This window comes from Diorhabda carinulata, chromosome 7 (assembly GCF_026250575.1).
Source record: "Diorhabda carinulata isolate Delta chromosome 7, icDioCari1.1, whole genome shotgun sequence".
NCBI classification, from domain to species: Eukaryota; Metazoa; Arthropoda; class Insecta; order Coleoptera; family Chrysomelidae; genus Diorhabda; species Diorhabda carinulata.
Window position 1 is genome coordinate 19863011 of NC_079466.1, and position 18055 is coordinate 19881065.

General features: G+C 30.9%; 2 protein-coding genes across 7 annotated transcripts; one reads left to right on the forward strand and one right to left on the reverse strand.

The window, feature by feature from the left end:
* Positions 1 to 5512, reverse strand: LOC130896197 (uncharacterized). 4 transcript variants are annotated; one of them, XM_057804118.1, is made up of 6 exons: positions 5359 to 5512; positions 4967 to 5109; positions 4710 to 4916; positions 3216 to 3469; positions 1707 to 1893; positions 1 to 450 (listed from the first exon to the last, which is right to left on the reverse strand). In XM_057804118.1, the coding sequence occupies exons 2-6, from the start codon at positions 5088 to 5090 to the stop codon at positions 149 to 151; spliced, it is 1074 nt and encodes a 357-aa protein (XP_057660101.1). In that variant the 5' UTR covers positions 5091 to 5109; positions 5359 to 5512; the 3' UTR covers positions 1 to 148. The 4 variants fall into 4 exon arrangements, with proteins under 4 accessions (XP_057660101.1, XP_057660103.1, XP_057660100.1 ...); XM_057804120.1 differs by lacking the exon at positions 4710 to 4916 and having other exon boundaries at positions 5359 to 5493; XM_057804117.1 differs by lacking the exon at positions 5359 to 5512 and having other exon boundaries at positions 4967 to 5287.
* A 78-nt stretch (positions 5513 to 5590) lies between these two features.
* LOC130896198 (uncharacterized) lies at positions 5591 to 16490 on the forward strand. Of its 3 annotated transcripts, none has more exons than XM_057804124.1 (7): positions 5591 to 6002; positions 6086 to 6235; positions 7889 to 8216; positions 9231 to 9354; positions 12003 to 12322; positions 12882 to 13048; positions 13546 to 16490. In XM_057804124.1, the coding sequence occupies exons 2-7, from the start codon at positions 6119 to 6121 to the stop codon at positions 13729 to 13731; spliced, it is 1242 nt and encodes a 413-aa protein (XP_057660107.1). In that variant the 5' UTR covers positions 5591 to 6002; positions 6086 to 6118; the 3' UTR covers positions 13732 to 16490. The 3 variants fall into 3 exon arrangements, with proteins under 3 accessions (XP_057660107.1, XP_057660105.1, XP_057660106.1); XM_057804123.1 differs by having other exon boundaries at positions 5726 to 5978; XM_057804122.1 differs by having other exon boundaries at positions 5724 to 6235.
* The last annotated feature ends 1565 nt before the right edge of the window (positions 16491 to 18055 follow it).

An 18055-nucleotide genomic window follows, 5' to 3' on the forward strand; every position in this document is an offset into this window, starting at 1 on the left:
TAATGTGAGTGTTTCTATATTCTAAAGTAGCTAAAGGATAGATACAAACAAAATACAAAACTTTCGACCTCGTAACTTACACAACTATCTAAAAATAAAAATTATCAAAACAAAAAAAGTTCATTTCTTCAAGTATCACGTTGAGAAATTATGAGATCATATGATGGCTGTGAGTACGAATTTTCTTGTGTACTGCTGTCAAAGCCGAATGATGTCGCTGTGTAGGTTGCATTGAAGGAGTTCTAGTGGTCTTTCGAAGCAAGGACGCACTTGGACTTTCAAACCACAGATCCAATGAATACAACGTCGCCAACTGACCTAATTTATCACGTTCTGCTCCGTATAATCTCAATTCAGACTTTGATGTATCTTGTAAAAATTTGGCTACTCTTTCGTTGGCACTTGTATTTATACTGAAACCAGGTCGTTCTTCACCCAACCTTCGACAACCTAAAAAAATGACTATTTATACTACCTAAATTCTGAATTCAATTTATTTAAAATATTTTTGCACTCATTTACAAATTACATAGAAATTAAAATAATAAAATTGGGAAAATGTCTGCTCAACCTAATTTGCATATGAAGTCGGAGCTGGGATAAGTATATCCATAAATATAAATAATTGTGATTACCACAAATTTTTTTACAAATAGCTAAGTTCATATGAAAAATAATATTAACAACTTAAAAAATCTCGTGATCAGATTAAGAATATCTGTAAAGTATTATCCGATCATAGCTGGGGTGCAGATATGAAGTGAATGATAATTGTTGATCCAAAAGAAATTAGATTATCTTTCAGTTCTATACCATGAATCAAAAGACATAATATTCTGGCGGACATCTCCATTCCTTAAAAGAACATTCTCCTTTACCACTTGAGAGATTTTATTAGGAAACAGTATGATGACGCGTATTGATCAACACCACCCATTGAAGCCGTGTAGTTAACAACAATTTTTGGAATTTCCACATTTTGTTGTTCACCTCCTCTTAAAAATCTTGTTTTTGTAATGAATTCAGCGCTTTGACTGGTGCTTAACAGCCTAACCACCCTTTTATCTTTCCAGGACAATATCATCATTCCTACTTTTTTGTTAGTGATGGATGTATTTTCATCAAATATGTGTTTCTTCAATCAAAACGTATATCTGTATGCCCCATTTTGTAGGTTTATTCTAGTTGTATGTTATAAAACTTATTCTAGTTGTATGTTATAAAACTAATTTTACCATTGAATTTTATTAAGTTGGAATTTCTGGAACTGTTAGTGATATTCATACTGAATACACTACCACTACACCAACACTCACAATTACACTGTAATTGTATTGTATTCGTCGATACATATATCTGGTCCTGGTATAAAACGTAAACTTTTAATAAATATATTCATAAAATTAAATTTTTTAATTTCTGCAAGTTATATTAATTAAGAGAATTGCACTTGGCGCTATATGTTAACAATCCATTCACAACTTCGAAATTTAATTCAGCAAGTATACTTAAAATGAAGACTGGTCATTGGACATACCCTGCCCATCTTGCCAAGTATTTTCAAATACCCATCTTCTTCGAAATCTAACTTATCAACATACACGACTCTCCAGTCTGAGATATTAGGTTACAACTTGCAAATGATATATTATAACACACCAAATTTTTTTGAAGTCACTAAAAAATTAATAGTCGTTTTAACTAACCTGCTCTAATTTCTCTGGGATCGGAGTCATTAAATGATTGATCCATAGTAGAGGAACTATCCATTGATGGACCCCAATCAGTAAGCTCGTCATCTCCTTCATGGCCTTCACCTCCACTCCAGCTTATGCTACTTTCACTTGCTATTTCGCAATTTTCATCAAAACCCTGAGTTTCCATGGAGTTACACTATCAAATTATGAATTGATTTTAATATTTATTAAAAATAGTTGACATTCATCTTATATACGTCTACATCGAAAATAGTAAAATTGATTGTACATTTCATTTTATTTTACAAGCCAAACACGAGAACAAAAACAAAATTAAATGACCTTATAAAAATGGAGTATTGTTTTCCAGTTTATGGTATGAGTAGGTGGCATAATTATATATGTTATATTTAAACCTGTTTGGCGTACACATTGGGCTGCAGTATAACTCTAATCTATAATTGTGTTATAAAAATGTTGAAAAAATGTAAAAATAAGTAATAGAATCTGAATTGAATTTTCAAAGAGTGGAGCTAAGAGAAAGCTTTTAATAAGTATAGGAAGTGGAAAACTGACATGAACAAAATAATCACAATGCACAAATCAAGTAGTTTTGAATAAATACGTAATTATGTAGTGAAAGCAAGAAAGGAGAATTAGTAAATCTGATTATTAATCTTAACTGATTAACTGCATCATTTAAATAGTAAGTCACTGTATCGTTATATCATCATAATTGTCAAAAAAATTCAAATTAGATGAACTGAACATCTGGCATTAGACAAGCTAAGGAACACATAGATTAGCCTTCTGCCTGTCTCATTAATCAATTGTGCTTCATTGAAACAGGCACGAAATACAAGTAAAGACTGATTTTTTTAACCAGTCACGGTTGTCCAAGACACTATTTTTATGCTAAAGCTAACACAGTGAACATCAAAACTAGTGTGGGTGTGTAAACTAACACTAAAAAAACAGCAAAAATAAACAAAGTAACCCTAATGTGGCTAAAATACCACCAATTTATACCGGGAAATGAGGAAGCAGACAGCCTTGCTAAAAAAAGGGCAATGACTTCATACCTTGGGCCAGAACCCTACTGTGGCCTCATATTAATAACGAACTGAGCTAATGGCTAGAGAATCAGATGGAATCTTACTGGAGAAACACTCCAGGCCTAAGACAAAACAAATGATTCATAACCTTATCAGCTGAGAAGTCTGATGATTAGAAGGGAATTGAAACTGGTGACCGGTCTCCTGACAGGTCACTACCCCGTCAAATACCACCCCAAATAGTTTTAGTTTTGGTACAGCGGTACCATGCTTACAACAAAATTACTACTTTAAAGAAGTTTTATTATTATCAAGCAACTAGAATGTAGGTAAATTGAGGCTACAAAAGACAATAACTCAATTATCAAAATAAGTCCAAGTCAATGTAAATATCAGTGTTAATGTAGAGGTAATGAATAATGTTTAGTTGGAAACATTACCAATGAAAGCTTCCTATACTTACAGCACCAGTGGATGGATGACAAAACTTTTCAATTTTGTCTACCAGGCTTTGGTGTAATGGCTTAATTTTTATACTGTATCTTGAAGATTTCCCATTATCAGCAATTTCCATTCTTTGAGGCCTTTTTCTTTTACCGCAAGGTGGCATTGGTGTTTCGTCAACACTCATCCTCTTAAATTTCCTTTTTCTTCTAATATTCGGACGTGCGGGTGAATGTTCGTTTACTGAGTCACTTTCCAGACAGTGACTAACACCTGAAACCATTTTAATATATTACTTATACCATATTTATTTGATACATAAATGTTTAGTATTATAAAGAGCAATTATTATTCAAGTTCCCATTAATTAACAGTAGCTAAAAATTAGTTCAAAATTGACCAAAGAAAAAATAGAGGCAACTTTGTATTAAAAGATACAAGCTTATTATCGAAAAATTTACTGGTTTCTTCAAAAAAAAATTCAAGGTCACTGGTAACAATTAAAATGTGGTTAATCATACCTCATATGCCTTGGCATTTATCACACAAATTGTACAGCAGAAAATTTTTTGCACCCTTATAACAATTTTTTATATGATTGTACAGCTATTAATAGCAAAATATATAATAACATATATTTCTTAGACCTTTTGATATGTTTATGTTACTAAATTGTCTTAATTTTAGATGTTAACAGACTGAAAATTATATATCCATATACATATACATATAAAACTTAGTGTATAAATCATGTAAACTTGTACAGAAACTATAGAAACTTCATGTTGCAATAGGGCCCTGTTATTGGAATTGCAAGGGATTAATTTTTGTTAAATTAAACATTTGCAATTTAGGTACTCACTCAAAAAGTTCCAAAAAAAAACTGGACTGAACAAAAATTATTTAAAAAGAAAGTAGACATTATCTTAAGTGTAGATGTTAAATAATTCATCAGTAAAACAAATCTCAACAAATATGTGCAAAAGCAACCTCTGAAATTGACTCCTTCACATTGCTGAAATTCACTTTTCATTTAAGAAGTACAGCAGTGAATCAAAACTCAGTCATCAACCCCCAAATTAACTAAATTTTTCAATTTGTCTATCCCATGAACAGGCTTGCCTAACATTTCATCATAATAGAAGCCTTGATTATAATAATGCTTTTGTGTGAGCAATTGGGGAGTACACACCACTATAATATATACAATTTACAAGTCAAAAATTATCTACTTCTAAGCAAAATATTAAATGAATTATTTGGTAAATCCAAGTGTAACATCCAATATTCTAATAGTAAAAAATCTAGGTTAAATGCTGGTTTCAGTTGTTTCTAAAGTTTTGAGACTTTAATTTTGAAAAATATGTATTTTAATCAATCAAAAATTATTTATTAAAGATTATGTACTTACAGACAAACTTATTGTTCTATATAAGTATTAATAAAACTGAATCTGAAATTTTTTTCAAGTTTATTAATAGTACCAAGACCCTGGGCATTCTATTAAATATACCTTTTAAGAAATTATACATGGGATGCCTCATTCTAAGGGATGTTCTTTGATTTAATGTTTTTGCTACTGTTATGCTAAACGACATATCATCCGAATCAGACTGATGGAAGCTAACCAGTTTGTTTCGATGTTTGTCGATACGAATTTCGGAGTTACTACTTGAACTTGCATCAGAATTGTTGTCTCCAGGTTTGTTTGTATACAGATCTGAAACACACTGTTTAACCAATAAAACTAAATGGTAGAAAAATATTTACGTAAATTTCCTGCAGAGCGGGTTCTTCGTCTCATGCCCCATTTTCCTACATTAATGATATTAAGAGAGCCACAACTTTCTGATTCTTCTAGAGCTATGGATAAATCTTGAGCCAAATGTTCCATTTTGGTTTACGAAAATTATCTACATAACAAAACGAATCAGGTGGTTGCTAATGTCTATAGATATACATATATATAATATATAACTTATTTTTCACCAACAATTAATACCTATTTTTATTTCTAAATAATAACTGTTCAATTAAATTACACTTTTATGACACAAAAAGTAGTATTTTATGACAAGGGCTAATTGGTCTGATTGTCAATGTCAAACTACCATAGAAAGCGTTTTTACGTAATCAATCAAGAGCGCTGTTTTATTACATACCAAAATATTTCGCTGTGACTTTTTTCTCTTATAATGAGTTTTCTAATAACAATGATTTAAAAAGGTGCTCTTAAGTAGTTGCTTTTCCCTTTGAAAGAATTGAAGTGACAAATTGTTTCACAGATGTGCGCACAGTGACGAGCAATATTGCCATAAAAATATAAATATCGAAAACTGAAATATCGATTTTTACACCAATCGACCCTCTCTAATCGTAACTTCTTTGAAAAATAATAATAATATGAGTGAATTCAAATTGCAAGTCGTACACAATAATCTAAAATATCTAAATAATAATTATGTTAAAAGCTTTCGGTAATAGATAAAAAATGCCGGAAATATGAGAAAAAAATTAATGAATTCATATATAATTGATTTCATATAACTATATCGCCCTGAATGAGCGAGTGGCTTTAATTTTAGTCTTTGACAGTAAATTTTTTGATCATTGAAAAACTATTACACTATTTTTTATCTATGCTGTTGCATTGTGGCCACTGGTGCAACACTACATTGTACACTTTTTGAACTAATAACATTAACAAGAAGAAAACAAATTTAAAATAAATCTCCTTCAAACCCTCTTATGTATTTTGCCGATTTTTCACCATGATCAAAAGGTAGAAACACTAAAAGTTCAATTTGTAAGTAAACAATGAAGAAAGGATTGATGTTTATAAATAACTTCAAGACAAGAAACGTAGTCACAGTCGTCGTTTTATTTCAGTTTATTCAACCAACAAAAGGTTTTGGAATTAAAATGATCTTTCCAGTTGAAATCATAGAAAAAATATTAAGACAATGTAATGGAACTACATTATTAAATGCTAGAAAAGTTGATGAGGATTGGAAATGTATAGTTGATCGTATTTCCCAGGTAAGTTTAAAAAATGTTTGGATTCTCCTTCAACATCCACCAAAGTGCAGCAGTGTAGGGGTTATAAGAATTTCAAATTTAGGATTATTTTGCTGATTCATGTGGTAACTACTATGAAATTATCTGTTGTTCCATTGTAAACTTCTCTGTATTTGTATCTTTATCCTCTGTTTTATTCTAATTTTTTTATATATCACTCTGATCTACCAACAGGAGCATCTAAAAAAGTTGAATTATTTTTATAATTAAGAAAGCAATTAACAAAAATTAACAAATTAAATTAGTAATTTTATCAATATAAGTATTTCCTTTGTCTACTGAACTTCATCAAAATTCTTAATATTGTAAGAAAGATATTTCTCAAATTTAAGATGATCATAATTTTGAAACACTAAAGCAGGACACCAACCCGATTTTTTGTCCAAAAAGTACTTTATATTGGAAAGCAGGGTTTGTAATCATACTGATATAGAATATAATACAATTTATTAGTTATTTATAAAAAGAAGTGATATTAGTGAAAAAATAATATTTACAAATAAGTAGGGTTCATGCCAGCATGGCGACATAGCGACAATTGTCGCAAAATCATACACATCGACGACAAATTTATCGCCCAAAATATTTTTAAAAAAACCTATGTTTTATATTTACTGTGCTGTTTTTGCATAAAAGAATTTGTATATGCCGTAAAAATATGTATAAAAGTGTGTGTATCATACATATGTTAATTTTTTTACTTTTGTCTACCACGTTATATTTTTGGACCACTAAATCATAACTTAGGTGGTCCTTTTGGACCACTAAATTTTAATTGCTGGTGTGAACCCTACAATTAAGAAACTGAGGAGATATGGTCATAACTATTGATATTATACAGAGGGGTGAATAGCTTTTACTAACTGGAATTTTCTGCCTCTATCATGCCTGCAAAAAGTTTTCAGAGAGTTCAAATTTCAACTACTGAAGAATTTTAAGCATATTTTGTAACAAACTCAGTCAAAGTTGATGAGCTAATTCAATTAAGAAATTTCGAGAAAGATACATATTTATTTATGTGATATTATGATTTACTGATATATTTCTTATTTCTTGGGCTGAAGTGAATATTGTTAAATAATAAGGATAAATATTTCAGAAATATTCTCATTTTCCCCTCAATAATGACAACTGTATACTCCAATCCCAAATCCCGCTTGCGCATCTCACAAAATATCAAAAAATTGTTTCATTGGTGTCAAATCTGGCCTATAGGATGACCATTGTTTCTGATGATATTGGGTATACATTATTGGAAGGATTTTAACGAATTATATACTATATGGAGGCCATTCCTAATGAAAATCATTTGAGATAGTACTCCTGTAAAATTTTATAAAAGACTGTCCTTTATTTTTGAGATTAGTGTTTCCAGGTAACTGCTATAGCAATAATAGAATGCAGACATAAAATATCTGTTCTTTAAAATTCCACAGTTTTTCTGCACGATTTTGTTCTAAACATCTTATATATTTTGATGTTAAATTTTCTCAAGCAGTATAAAAACTTTTTTTATATATACAGTTTGTCTATTATCAGATTACACTAAGAATAGATATATAATTTTAAATTTTTTTATAATATCAATATGTCAGGTTCAGCTAATTATTTTAGAAAACGAAAATTTGGGAGTGCTGTTGCAAAGAAGAAATTCCCAATAATCAACTTCTAGAATACTTACAGCAATACAGAGAAGATGATTTTAATAAGTGGTTAAATATATACATCAACTGGACTTCGTTTGAAAATCTGGATAGAGTAGTTTGTGACATTATCCTAAGTCCTGCTGATGTTCCCAAAATATCTTGCATTGCTGTTTCCAAAGATTTTATAGCACTTGGTACTGAAGATGGTCGTCTCAAGATTTATACTAGTCAATGGAAAATGGTTTTCTTCGAGCGTCTTTCAGCAGTAAGAATAAACAGTCTCAATTTTATTGAAAGTAATATACATTTAATAGTAGCAGTAGATATTTACTTGGGCAATTTTGTTAAATTTCCACATTGGGTAGTAGGGCTATTTATTTGCTCCAGTTTTCATTTTTTTTTTAGCAATTAATAACACAACATACTGCATTGCTTGAAGAATATTCAACTTTATAAAAAATGTTGGCACTTATATTCTTGAGATAAAACATTAACCATCTTTAAAATAATTTAGGCGTGATCACCATATATATTATTTTTACTAAACTCACTAAGGAGAATTTCAAGGCATATCTCATTCATTAAATAATGAACTACCTTGTAAACTATAACTAGTATTGAACTTTAAGATGTGAGCACAAAAATTATTCAATAATTGAATTTTTTTCAAACCATATCAATCAGCTGAAATCAGGTATACTTACTTTAGTGGATGCTGTGATCAAATTTAGGTAAAATGGAAGTGGCTAGTCAAGAAAAAGTAAAAACAAACAGTGGATATTAATTAAAATCATGTACATGTATTCAGTAAATGGACAATTGTGAATACTTTACTAGAATCCATTCTTTTCATTAAAATACTCTGTTTCGGGTTTAATATGACACTATTCCAAGAACTGGGCTCCCAAATCTGTAGCCCAGAACATTTTTGTGGTGTAGGAAATCCTACTAAACAAAGAATTTCAGTAAAAGGAGGAAACAGAGAGTCCTATAGAGTTGCATTTTCGGGACGGATAACTTAATCAAGAACTTGACACTTCTAGATGCAAATATTATTTGGTTTTTAAATCAATGTTACAGCTCCTTGCAGGATAATGCCACCTCAGAGAAAATCTGATGGTTAGCTAGTTTACTGCAGTAAAACCTAAGGGGGTTAGATTTGTGGGGAGGAGAAGAACTTTCACCTTGTTATAGGAAAGACTCATCTTAATTTAATTTAGACTTTAATGATATATCTTGGATTTGCTCTATATGTGCCCTGGTAAATATCTAACTTGATATAATTTTTAAAGAAATATTTTAAATTACAGGTGAATTTAATGATAGCGGAATTGATATATGTTTACTTTTTTCACATCAATCTGGACTTAAAATATTTTGTTATGATGGTTTTTCCTCAAATTATCTGGAAATCCTAGACGTGAAATCTCATAGGTGAATATTCTTCATTAGATACTAAAATGTATTACAAATTTATGATTTAATATCTTAATTATTCACAGAATCAATATTCACCGTCCTCTCTAATGTTATTGGTAACTAATTACTTTTCTATGAATATCTAAGGGGCGGTAATAAATTCGGCCAGAGAACTTTGGGATGCAATGCTTTGTACATATAAACTAAGTCAGATTTTAGGGTACTATTTTAATACAAAAAATGAGGTTGGGCTTTACAAAAATATTTCAATTGAGTATACATATGTCAAATGTAAACTTTCAAAAATATAAATATTCATACAAATACAACAAAATTTTAAAAATCTGGGAACAATGAAAGAAATGTTAACTGAAAACTAAACGTCGTTTTGGCTTTGGCCTCGTCCATTACATTCCTCCAGTCATCATGGTCCACTGCTGGGCGTCTCCACCCCATCACACCTAGCTCCTGAAAATCCTCTTCCACATCATCATCATCAGCCATCGTTTGCGTGGTTGCCCAGGCAGTGATGAGCAAGGTGAAAGGTTCCAGCAAGATATTAGAACAATGGAAATTCGCTATCAAGGACGATGGGATTCGGCCATGAAGGGTGATTACTGTTGGTTTTTAAAGAGAGGAAGTGCATAAAAGGGAAAAGTAGAGCTAATTGATATTTAAAGTGAATTTTTTTAAGTTTTTGTTTTTAATAGATGGGAGGCATGTTTTTTAGATATAAACTATGAATATTGTCAATATATACGATTTAAAAAACGTGAAATTTTTTTGTTGACTAGTGTAATTTATTGTATCCATATTGAGTTCAAAGTATTTGCTTCCTATTTACTATCCGCTTCGTATATATTGTCAATGAATTTTAAATAGAATCGCAAACAATCCCAATTTTGCTTCCAATATTCTGTTACGGATGAAACCAACTTTTCAAGACAGGCCACTATGAATTTTCATAATGTTCTTATGGGCAGATGTAAATCCACATGTAACGGTTGTAGCACGGTCCAAACACTCCTTTTCGGTCAATGTTTAGGTTGGTATCATCGAAGGGTTGACGGTCAGACATATCTTCATTTTCTAGAAACTGAACTTCCAGTTCTTTGGGCGATGTCTCTCTCATTATTAGAAGGTGCAAGTGGATAGGACGAGGATAAGTACACCTGAACGCAATCCTCTGGATCTTCAACTTCGTATGATACAAGGCTGTAATGTAATTTGTAAGAATCCTGGTATCAATACATGCGACGTCGAGATGGTTCTTGCATTTTGGCTGGGGATGCACATTTTAAACATATGCTCTGATTAACGAATTGTGCTGCTTCTAATAAAATATTTTGACACTCTGTATCTCATTAACTACAAGACTTATCAGACATGTTTATCTTTTTTCAACTTTTCGTTTTAAAATGGAGTGACGAAGCACCCACTACAATATTTTAGACACAAAACAAATTTCGTGTTCTCCATCTCCAAAATTTAAAATTTTTTATTAATCCTAAAGGTTTGCTCATTTATATTTTATAATATATTATATTCGAGGTGGTCATAATCACATCCGGTTAGGCCGGGAGGCAGCGTTGCATTTTTCATGGTAATTTCAGGTCGATAGGTTTCAGTTGAAACAGTTATTTTCAATAACGCTGATAATCTAATGGTGGGTGGGTCTACTCAAGGTGGGTGATACTGATTACTAACAGTAACATAATGTATCATATGTTCTTTGCATTAGTTCAATATTTAAAAACATGCATTGATTAAGCATTTAAAATATAATTTACAATAAATTGTAATACTTGCGTGAACATGTAATTTTTTCCTTGCATCTTGATCCCTCAAAATATCGAAAAAAAGACAAATAAGAATAAATGCGATTATTGACTTAGTTGACTAGTTTAAATGAGATAAAAATTATTAAAAAAGGTCACCATAAGTTTTAAATAAAAAATAATAAAGATTTAGCTCACGAAAATGATGTTTATCTCATTCATTATAAAAGAGATAGATAAAAACGCGAATTTTAATTAAAAAACCCAAATATATACTATAAATAAATGAAAGGGTCAGCAGAAGATTTGAGGGTGAATTGACCTTCAATGACCAATAGACGTTGTTACCGCCCTGCTGACGATCTTACCACCGAGCAACAAATTGCTGATTGGTTTTATATATTATTTGACATAAAAAGTGATTTATATTAATTTCATGCGGCCAGAAATAAATCGAATATAATTACTTTTACATAAGGTCTATCCAGCCGGCTGACGTGGAATCCACCATTATCTAGGCTGCTGACTATTGTAGTAATTTTTTGTATTAAATATGTAAGCAGTCCCTGGTAAAATTTTTGAGCGGCCTGATAACAGTGTTGGATAATTGAATTTTTACCTGAATAAAAATTTCTACCTCGCCCATCTACCTTCCTTGAGCCTGCCGACTTCCATATCGCGAGATTTCATCTAATAATCATTCAATACAACTATGAATCAAGCATCCTGAAATGATTGTCATTTGCAACACTGTCTTCCGGACTATGTATAAAGACCATTACCATAATAACCGTGCTATAATGTACAAAAGATAGATAAAAATGAAAAAGATTTCAAGAATTGGATATAAAAAACTACCCTTTGTAAAAACGTCGTATTTTTTAGCGTTTACAAAAACTTCATATGCTACGAAAGATTCGGCGGTAGAATAACGATAACCAAATTGGTGAATGTCAGTGGAGGCAGAGAATTGTGTGATATTTGGTTTTCAAGAATATATTCCCCGACCTGTATATCGTGCATGAATATGTGGGAAGGCGTCTGCACCTTTTTAATTAATAACGAAGTTAAAATTATTGAATACGGAAGTATTGAAGGATCTACTATGGATATAATGAAGAAAAAAACTAGTATATCTTTTAATTTTCCTCATGTAGATAGTCAAAATACGCAAATATTAAGGAATGATGTTATCGTAAGTTTATGTAAGTGATTTTTTACTACTAATTTGCTCCTCCCTTGACGCATTTATCAATGAACAAAATTAGTTTCATCCCTTCCAAGTTGTTATCTATCGTGTTTAAAATCGCGCTAGAAATTAATAAATCTGTATACGTTGAAGTATACTTATAATTGAAATACGTCTTAGTATCAAAATGGATCGTCTCGAGCTACGCGCGATGTATAATTACTTGCGCTTAAAATTAAAAAAGTTGTCTCAAACACAGAGTCACAAAAATTTGGTTAGGGGAATCTACAGGTGGAGTACACACACAAAAATTTTAAAAAATCCACGATATCGACTTGCAAAATCGAAGAGTGACTACTAAACAAACAATTGATGATAGTGGTCTCTCATATCATGTGGTACATAGTATAAGTTGTTCTATAATTTAGAAAAGATGGAACAATATCTGGAACGATCCTAGATATTTTTGACAATCAATGATTCATTTCAGAGGATGTTTTGAATGAAAGCTCACTTTCCAACTATGTATGTGATAATAAACGAAATAGCCTGTAATTCTCTAATTATTGTTTTAGATAGAAGTGAAGATGATGTTAAATGTGATTTAATCGAATTCTTTTTGCTGGGCGAGAAAAATAAATGCAGTAAAAAACTTTTCAGCACTTGGGAAATTTTCAAATGTTATATAACTTATATTTATTTGTACGGCAACACTCTTCTTCTAGGAATGGACGTAGGAATAGTAAGTCTAAATTTCTGATCTGTTGATGATTCAATTATTACCACCCAGTTCAATATTACAATAGGTTTCCGTAAGTTGGAACTATATCTATATAAAACCTTTTTATGAATAAACTAACTGACCCGGCAGTTTGTAAAACAAACTTAAAACAAACAAAAGGAATCCTTTTTTTTTAAATAAAAGAAAGCTCGGTATGAATGAAGTTTTCTTATTGATTTCGACCAAGTTTTCTTGGGAACTATGGAACCTAAATCACAGTTGACCTAATTTTCCATGTAGCCATGAAAAATGTAATGAAACAGGATATTCCATACTTTGTGGTTTTGAATATTTTAAGACGACAACGTTAAATGATGTCTGATCACACTATAGAAAAGGATTTGAGAAATGAACAATAAGTGCTAGTTTAGGTTATCATAATTCAAAAATAAAATGATTCAGAATATTCCATCCGATAACTCTTTCATTATTATTAATTTTATATGTTTGTTTTTCAGGTTTATATTTACCATGTTTCCAGATGGAAGCATTTCGATATAAGGGATTACGGGCAGAAATTGATAATAGGCAAGCATCCTATTATTTGTATAGACGTGAAAGAAATGCAAAATGAAAGAAGATATTATGTATCTTCTCGAGTAAATATACATGAAATATCAGGATTTTTACCAAATGTATATTAATATTTCAATTTTGTGCAATCTTTGTTACAAATTGTTCAATTAGACCAGGCTCGATAATTTTTGAAACCAAAAAAAATAACAGTAGCATGAAATCTGTGCTCCAAGTGGAATATGATAAAAATGAAAAGAAAATTGAATTTGATCTGAGTTCAGGAAATACGAGGGGTAAGTTTTTAAGGGTAAAAAAGGTTTCCAGCAAAACTAAAAATCCTATGGAAAAAAATTAAATGCCAAAGTTGTAGGTAAAAGAAACATCTACAACTTTTATATTTACAATTTTTTCACATAACCTCTAAATTTATGTGAATAATTCAAATAACCAAGTTTTTGGTTTTTTATTTTTCTTTTTCAAAAAATCTTTTTTCTACGAAATTCGGCGAAATTTTTTATGTCCCAAATGCACTATTTGATTTAAAATATTCATTTTTTACATTATTTTAACTTAATATCAAGAAAGCACCCTAATTTTCCATCGAAAATTCAGCTTTTTTCTGTAGTGTAGGTGTGCTTTTTGTTCGTTGAAATTACTACTTTCTGATGGTTTGAAAAGAATATACATTACTATATAAAATGTTCTCAGAAAATGCAAAAAATTTTTTTTTTCAATTTTCAATTCATTTAATATTAATTCAAAGTCAGTTAAAAAAATGAGTATTTTAAATCAAATAGTGCATTTGGGACATAAAAAGGTGAATTTTCACCAAATTTCGTAGAAAAAAAATATATTTTGAAAAAGATAAAAATAAAAAACCAAGAACTTGAATTTATTTGAATTTTTCACATAAATTTTGAGGTTATGTGAAAATATTGTAAATACAAAAGTTGTAGATCTTTCTATTACCTACAACTTTGCCTTATAACTTTTTTCTATAAGACTTGTAGTTTTGCCCTAAATGGAGATAAACCGTTTTTTACCCTTTAAAACTCACCCCTCCCACTTCCCGAACTTATATCACCCGTAAGTTATTTTTCCTTTCGTTTATATCATATTTTCCAACCAGTTTCATGCTACTACTTTTTTTTCACTTTTTACCACTTTTGAAGGCTTCGACCCTGGTCTAAATTTATGGGTTCTACAATTAATTGATTTGGTGGTTACAGAATTTTGAGAATGGTATCAAACATTGATTTAGATTTTAATTCATCTTTAAACTATTATATATCATAACTCAGATAATTAAAATACAATGTTATGAATATACTTCATGTCATCTTGTTCTCACATATTATTACATCACTTATTAGTGGTTACATTGCACTGCAACTTCAATGTCTATTGTGTCTCTGTTTCAGAACTGTTCTCATGTAAAGTTTGCCTTCTAGTTCCAGTGCTCGATGAACTCTAGTACTATGCTATTTAGTAGAGTAGATCTAGGCATCATCCTTCTCTCAGCTTCTATTAGAACTATTCAAATCAGCTGCTTGCTGAAGATGATGTAAGGAAGACAGTAAAAAGGTTACGCCTACTTTGAAATACTTTTGGGATATTGGGATTGGGAATCTTTTTAGTAACTATTTTTAGCAATATCACCATTGGAAAGAATCTTCTTCAATTTCCTCTTTCTCCTAAAACTCTTTCTCAATGCGTATTACCACTTTGTACTGGGTGCCGTTCTAACTTTTGAAACATACAATTGGCTATTACCACAAGTAGTTTACTGGAACTTAACATACATACCGACTCAATTATATATATCAAATTGTCATCATATATATTAACATCTTTTATAAAGGCCGCACAAAAAACTCACGGAGGCCGCAAATTCCCCACCTCCGCAGTTGATATTGTCGAATTTACTGATTTGTATCGAATTACTTTTTGTATGAAAAGTAAATCATGTTGAGCAGCCAAAGCCTGATCTTCGAGGATGATTGAACATACGTTCATGTGGCGTTTATTACGATACATAATAGTGGCCTGATTCAATAGAGTGATTCAGTCAGTATTTGCCGCAATTTTTTTTACATTAGAACAAGCTGAATTGTTTTTCAAATAACCCCATTATATCGTTCACATTATCTATTACCTTATAGGTTGTCGTACGACATTATTTATGTCAGTGATGTTTGAGTATTGTGAATATAATAGGTTTGTGTATGATATCAGGATCCGAGCGTTTTCAAATAAAACTAATTTGATATTATGTTCACAAAACTGCTAGGTTGGGGTTCTCATCTGTTATGATACAAACACTGGCCTCATCCCCTCATGCCTGTTGAGCCAATTCATTGTTAATTGTCTCGTACATAGCTGACGGCACAGCTATTATATTAAATGAATACACAATTGATGATCTATATATAATACAGATTTGTTCCATCCTACTAGTCTGGACCTTTCGTAGAACGGTTATAGATATTTTATGTGCAATCACCGGCTGTGCACGGTTCTGGTAACAGTACTTGCTATCAACCAAGTATCGAAAAGACCGTCCTCGAAAAATCAAAAAATCGTGAAAAAAAGGACAAATATCGTGAGATCTGGCATCCCCGCGCAACGTGTGCGTAGCGACAGCACCGCGGGGAAAACTGTTAAAACGCTTCTATTAGATGTACTTTTGGAGGTGTGTTTGTGGCCACCATTACCCGGTCTTCCACTACCTACATTTTATTTAATTTGTTTTTTGTTTAATATTATTTTTGCCTAATGGAAACTGATAAATATTATGTAGTTTGTCTTGCTTTACATGTATTTGGAAGTTTATCTATCTTTTTTATATATGATTCAATTTTTCTAATAATTAAATTGTTTAAATTAATTTCAGATTTTTTTCTTATCCATTTCTGTCCCTAATTGTTGACATCAGAAACTTTCCTATTAGCAAAACCTTCCTACATGTAGTTCCTATCTCCAAACCTAATAATTGTTTTTAGTTTTGGGGGGGAATTACATTTTATTTGTTTTAAAATGCAACAATGTGCGTTTTTGTACTCTTCGGTCACATATCTAATTATGTTATTCAGATATCGGTCATTTTAAAATTGAAAATATAATCAAAACGGGTGATCGCAAAAACTCATACCTGGTGATACTAAATAGTCCAGTGAACAACGGTGAACAGATTTTCATCAAGACGCATCGATTTGCTTAAAATTTTAATACTTTCAGAAGCAAATTCTACCTATGCCGATATAGCTTTTATTCTGTGGGTGCACTAACCATCTCATTTTAATGTCAATGTAAGAGACTTTTCAAGCTGCCAATATATATAAGTGAATTGGGCGAGAAAATTATTGTTGTCAAGATTGGCCTCTCTGCTCACCGGAGCTAATTAGAAAATGTTTCTTTGCGAAGAACAACTCAATTAGGGAACCTCCTCCATTGTTTTTCTACAGTTTCCTTCACAAAAACCTTAGACCATTAACATATCCACTTGTTCGCTAAATCAAAATTTTCCATTCATTATGACAATTTAATTATTAAATGAACTGAATTGCAAATTGTCCAATATGATGAATATATTCATAGCCTAGACTCTAGACTTTTTAAAATAACATTAACAATGTCTTTGGTTGTTCGATTTTTCCTTGAAAATGACAAAGTTTTATGAAAAATGACATAGTAAAAAAGTTTTAGTACAAAATTATCCATGGTATCAAAATAAGGTTAGGTCACCCCTAAATAACCCCCACAGAATGATTTGATCAACTTCTACTTACCGTTACTGAATGCCCTTAACAGTTTGGTACAATGTAACTACTCGTTTTGGTATTTTTAAGTTTAAGGGTCACAAACAAATTAACATTTTGGGTCCTTCTTACTAGATCTCCTCAGGGATGCAACTTGGTATAAAGGTATAAGGTATATTTTGGGTTCCCCTATACTACCCCAGTGTGTCAGCTCTTATAAGAAGCACCCTGTATATAATATTCATTTTATTCAACTCTTTCTAAAATTATAATAAAAATGTTCAATTTATTTAACGTGGATTCTAGAATTGTGTTATCTAACATCCTAAGTACAATATAATCAGATAAAATGTTATTCCAGTAAGTACTTCAATGGTAGGAATAAAATGGGAATTATCCTTTCAAGATAAGTCATATTTAACTATATTATTCCTGTACTATAAATAACTTTAATATTCGGAATATCTCCGTTATCTTATTCTCTTGTCAAATTACATAGTATTTTTGTACTAACAACATGAATATCGAACTGAAATATGTAAATGACCAAGAATTAAACTTAATTGTTCAATATTGCCCCGCATACCATACACGTTCTACAGACAAAAAAAATATGCATCTTGGGTAGATGTATCTGTAGAAACGGCATCTTATAGAAATAGAATTAAAAAACAAATAAATGTGTACTAGTAGA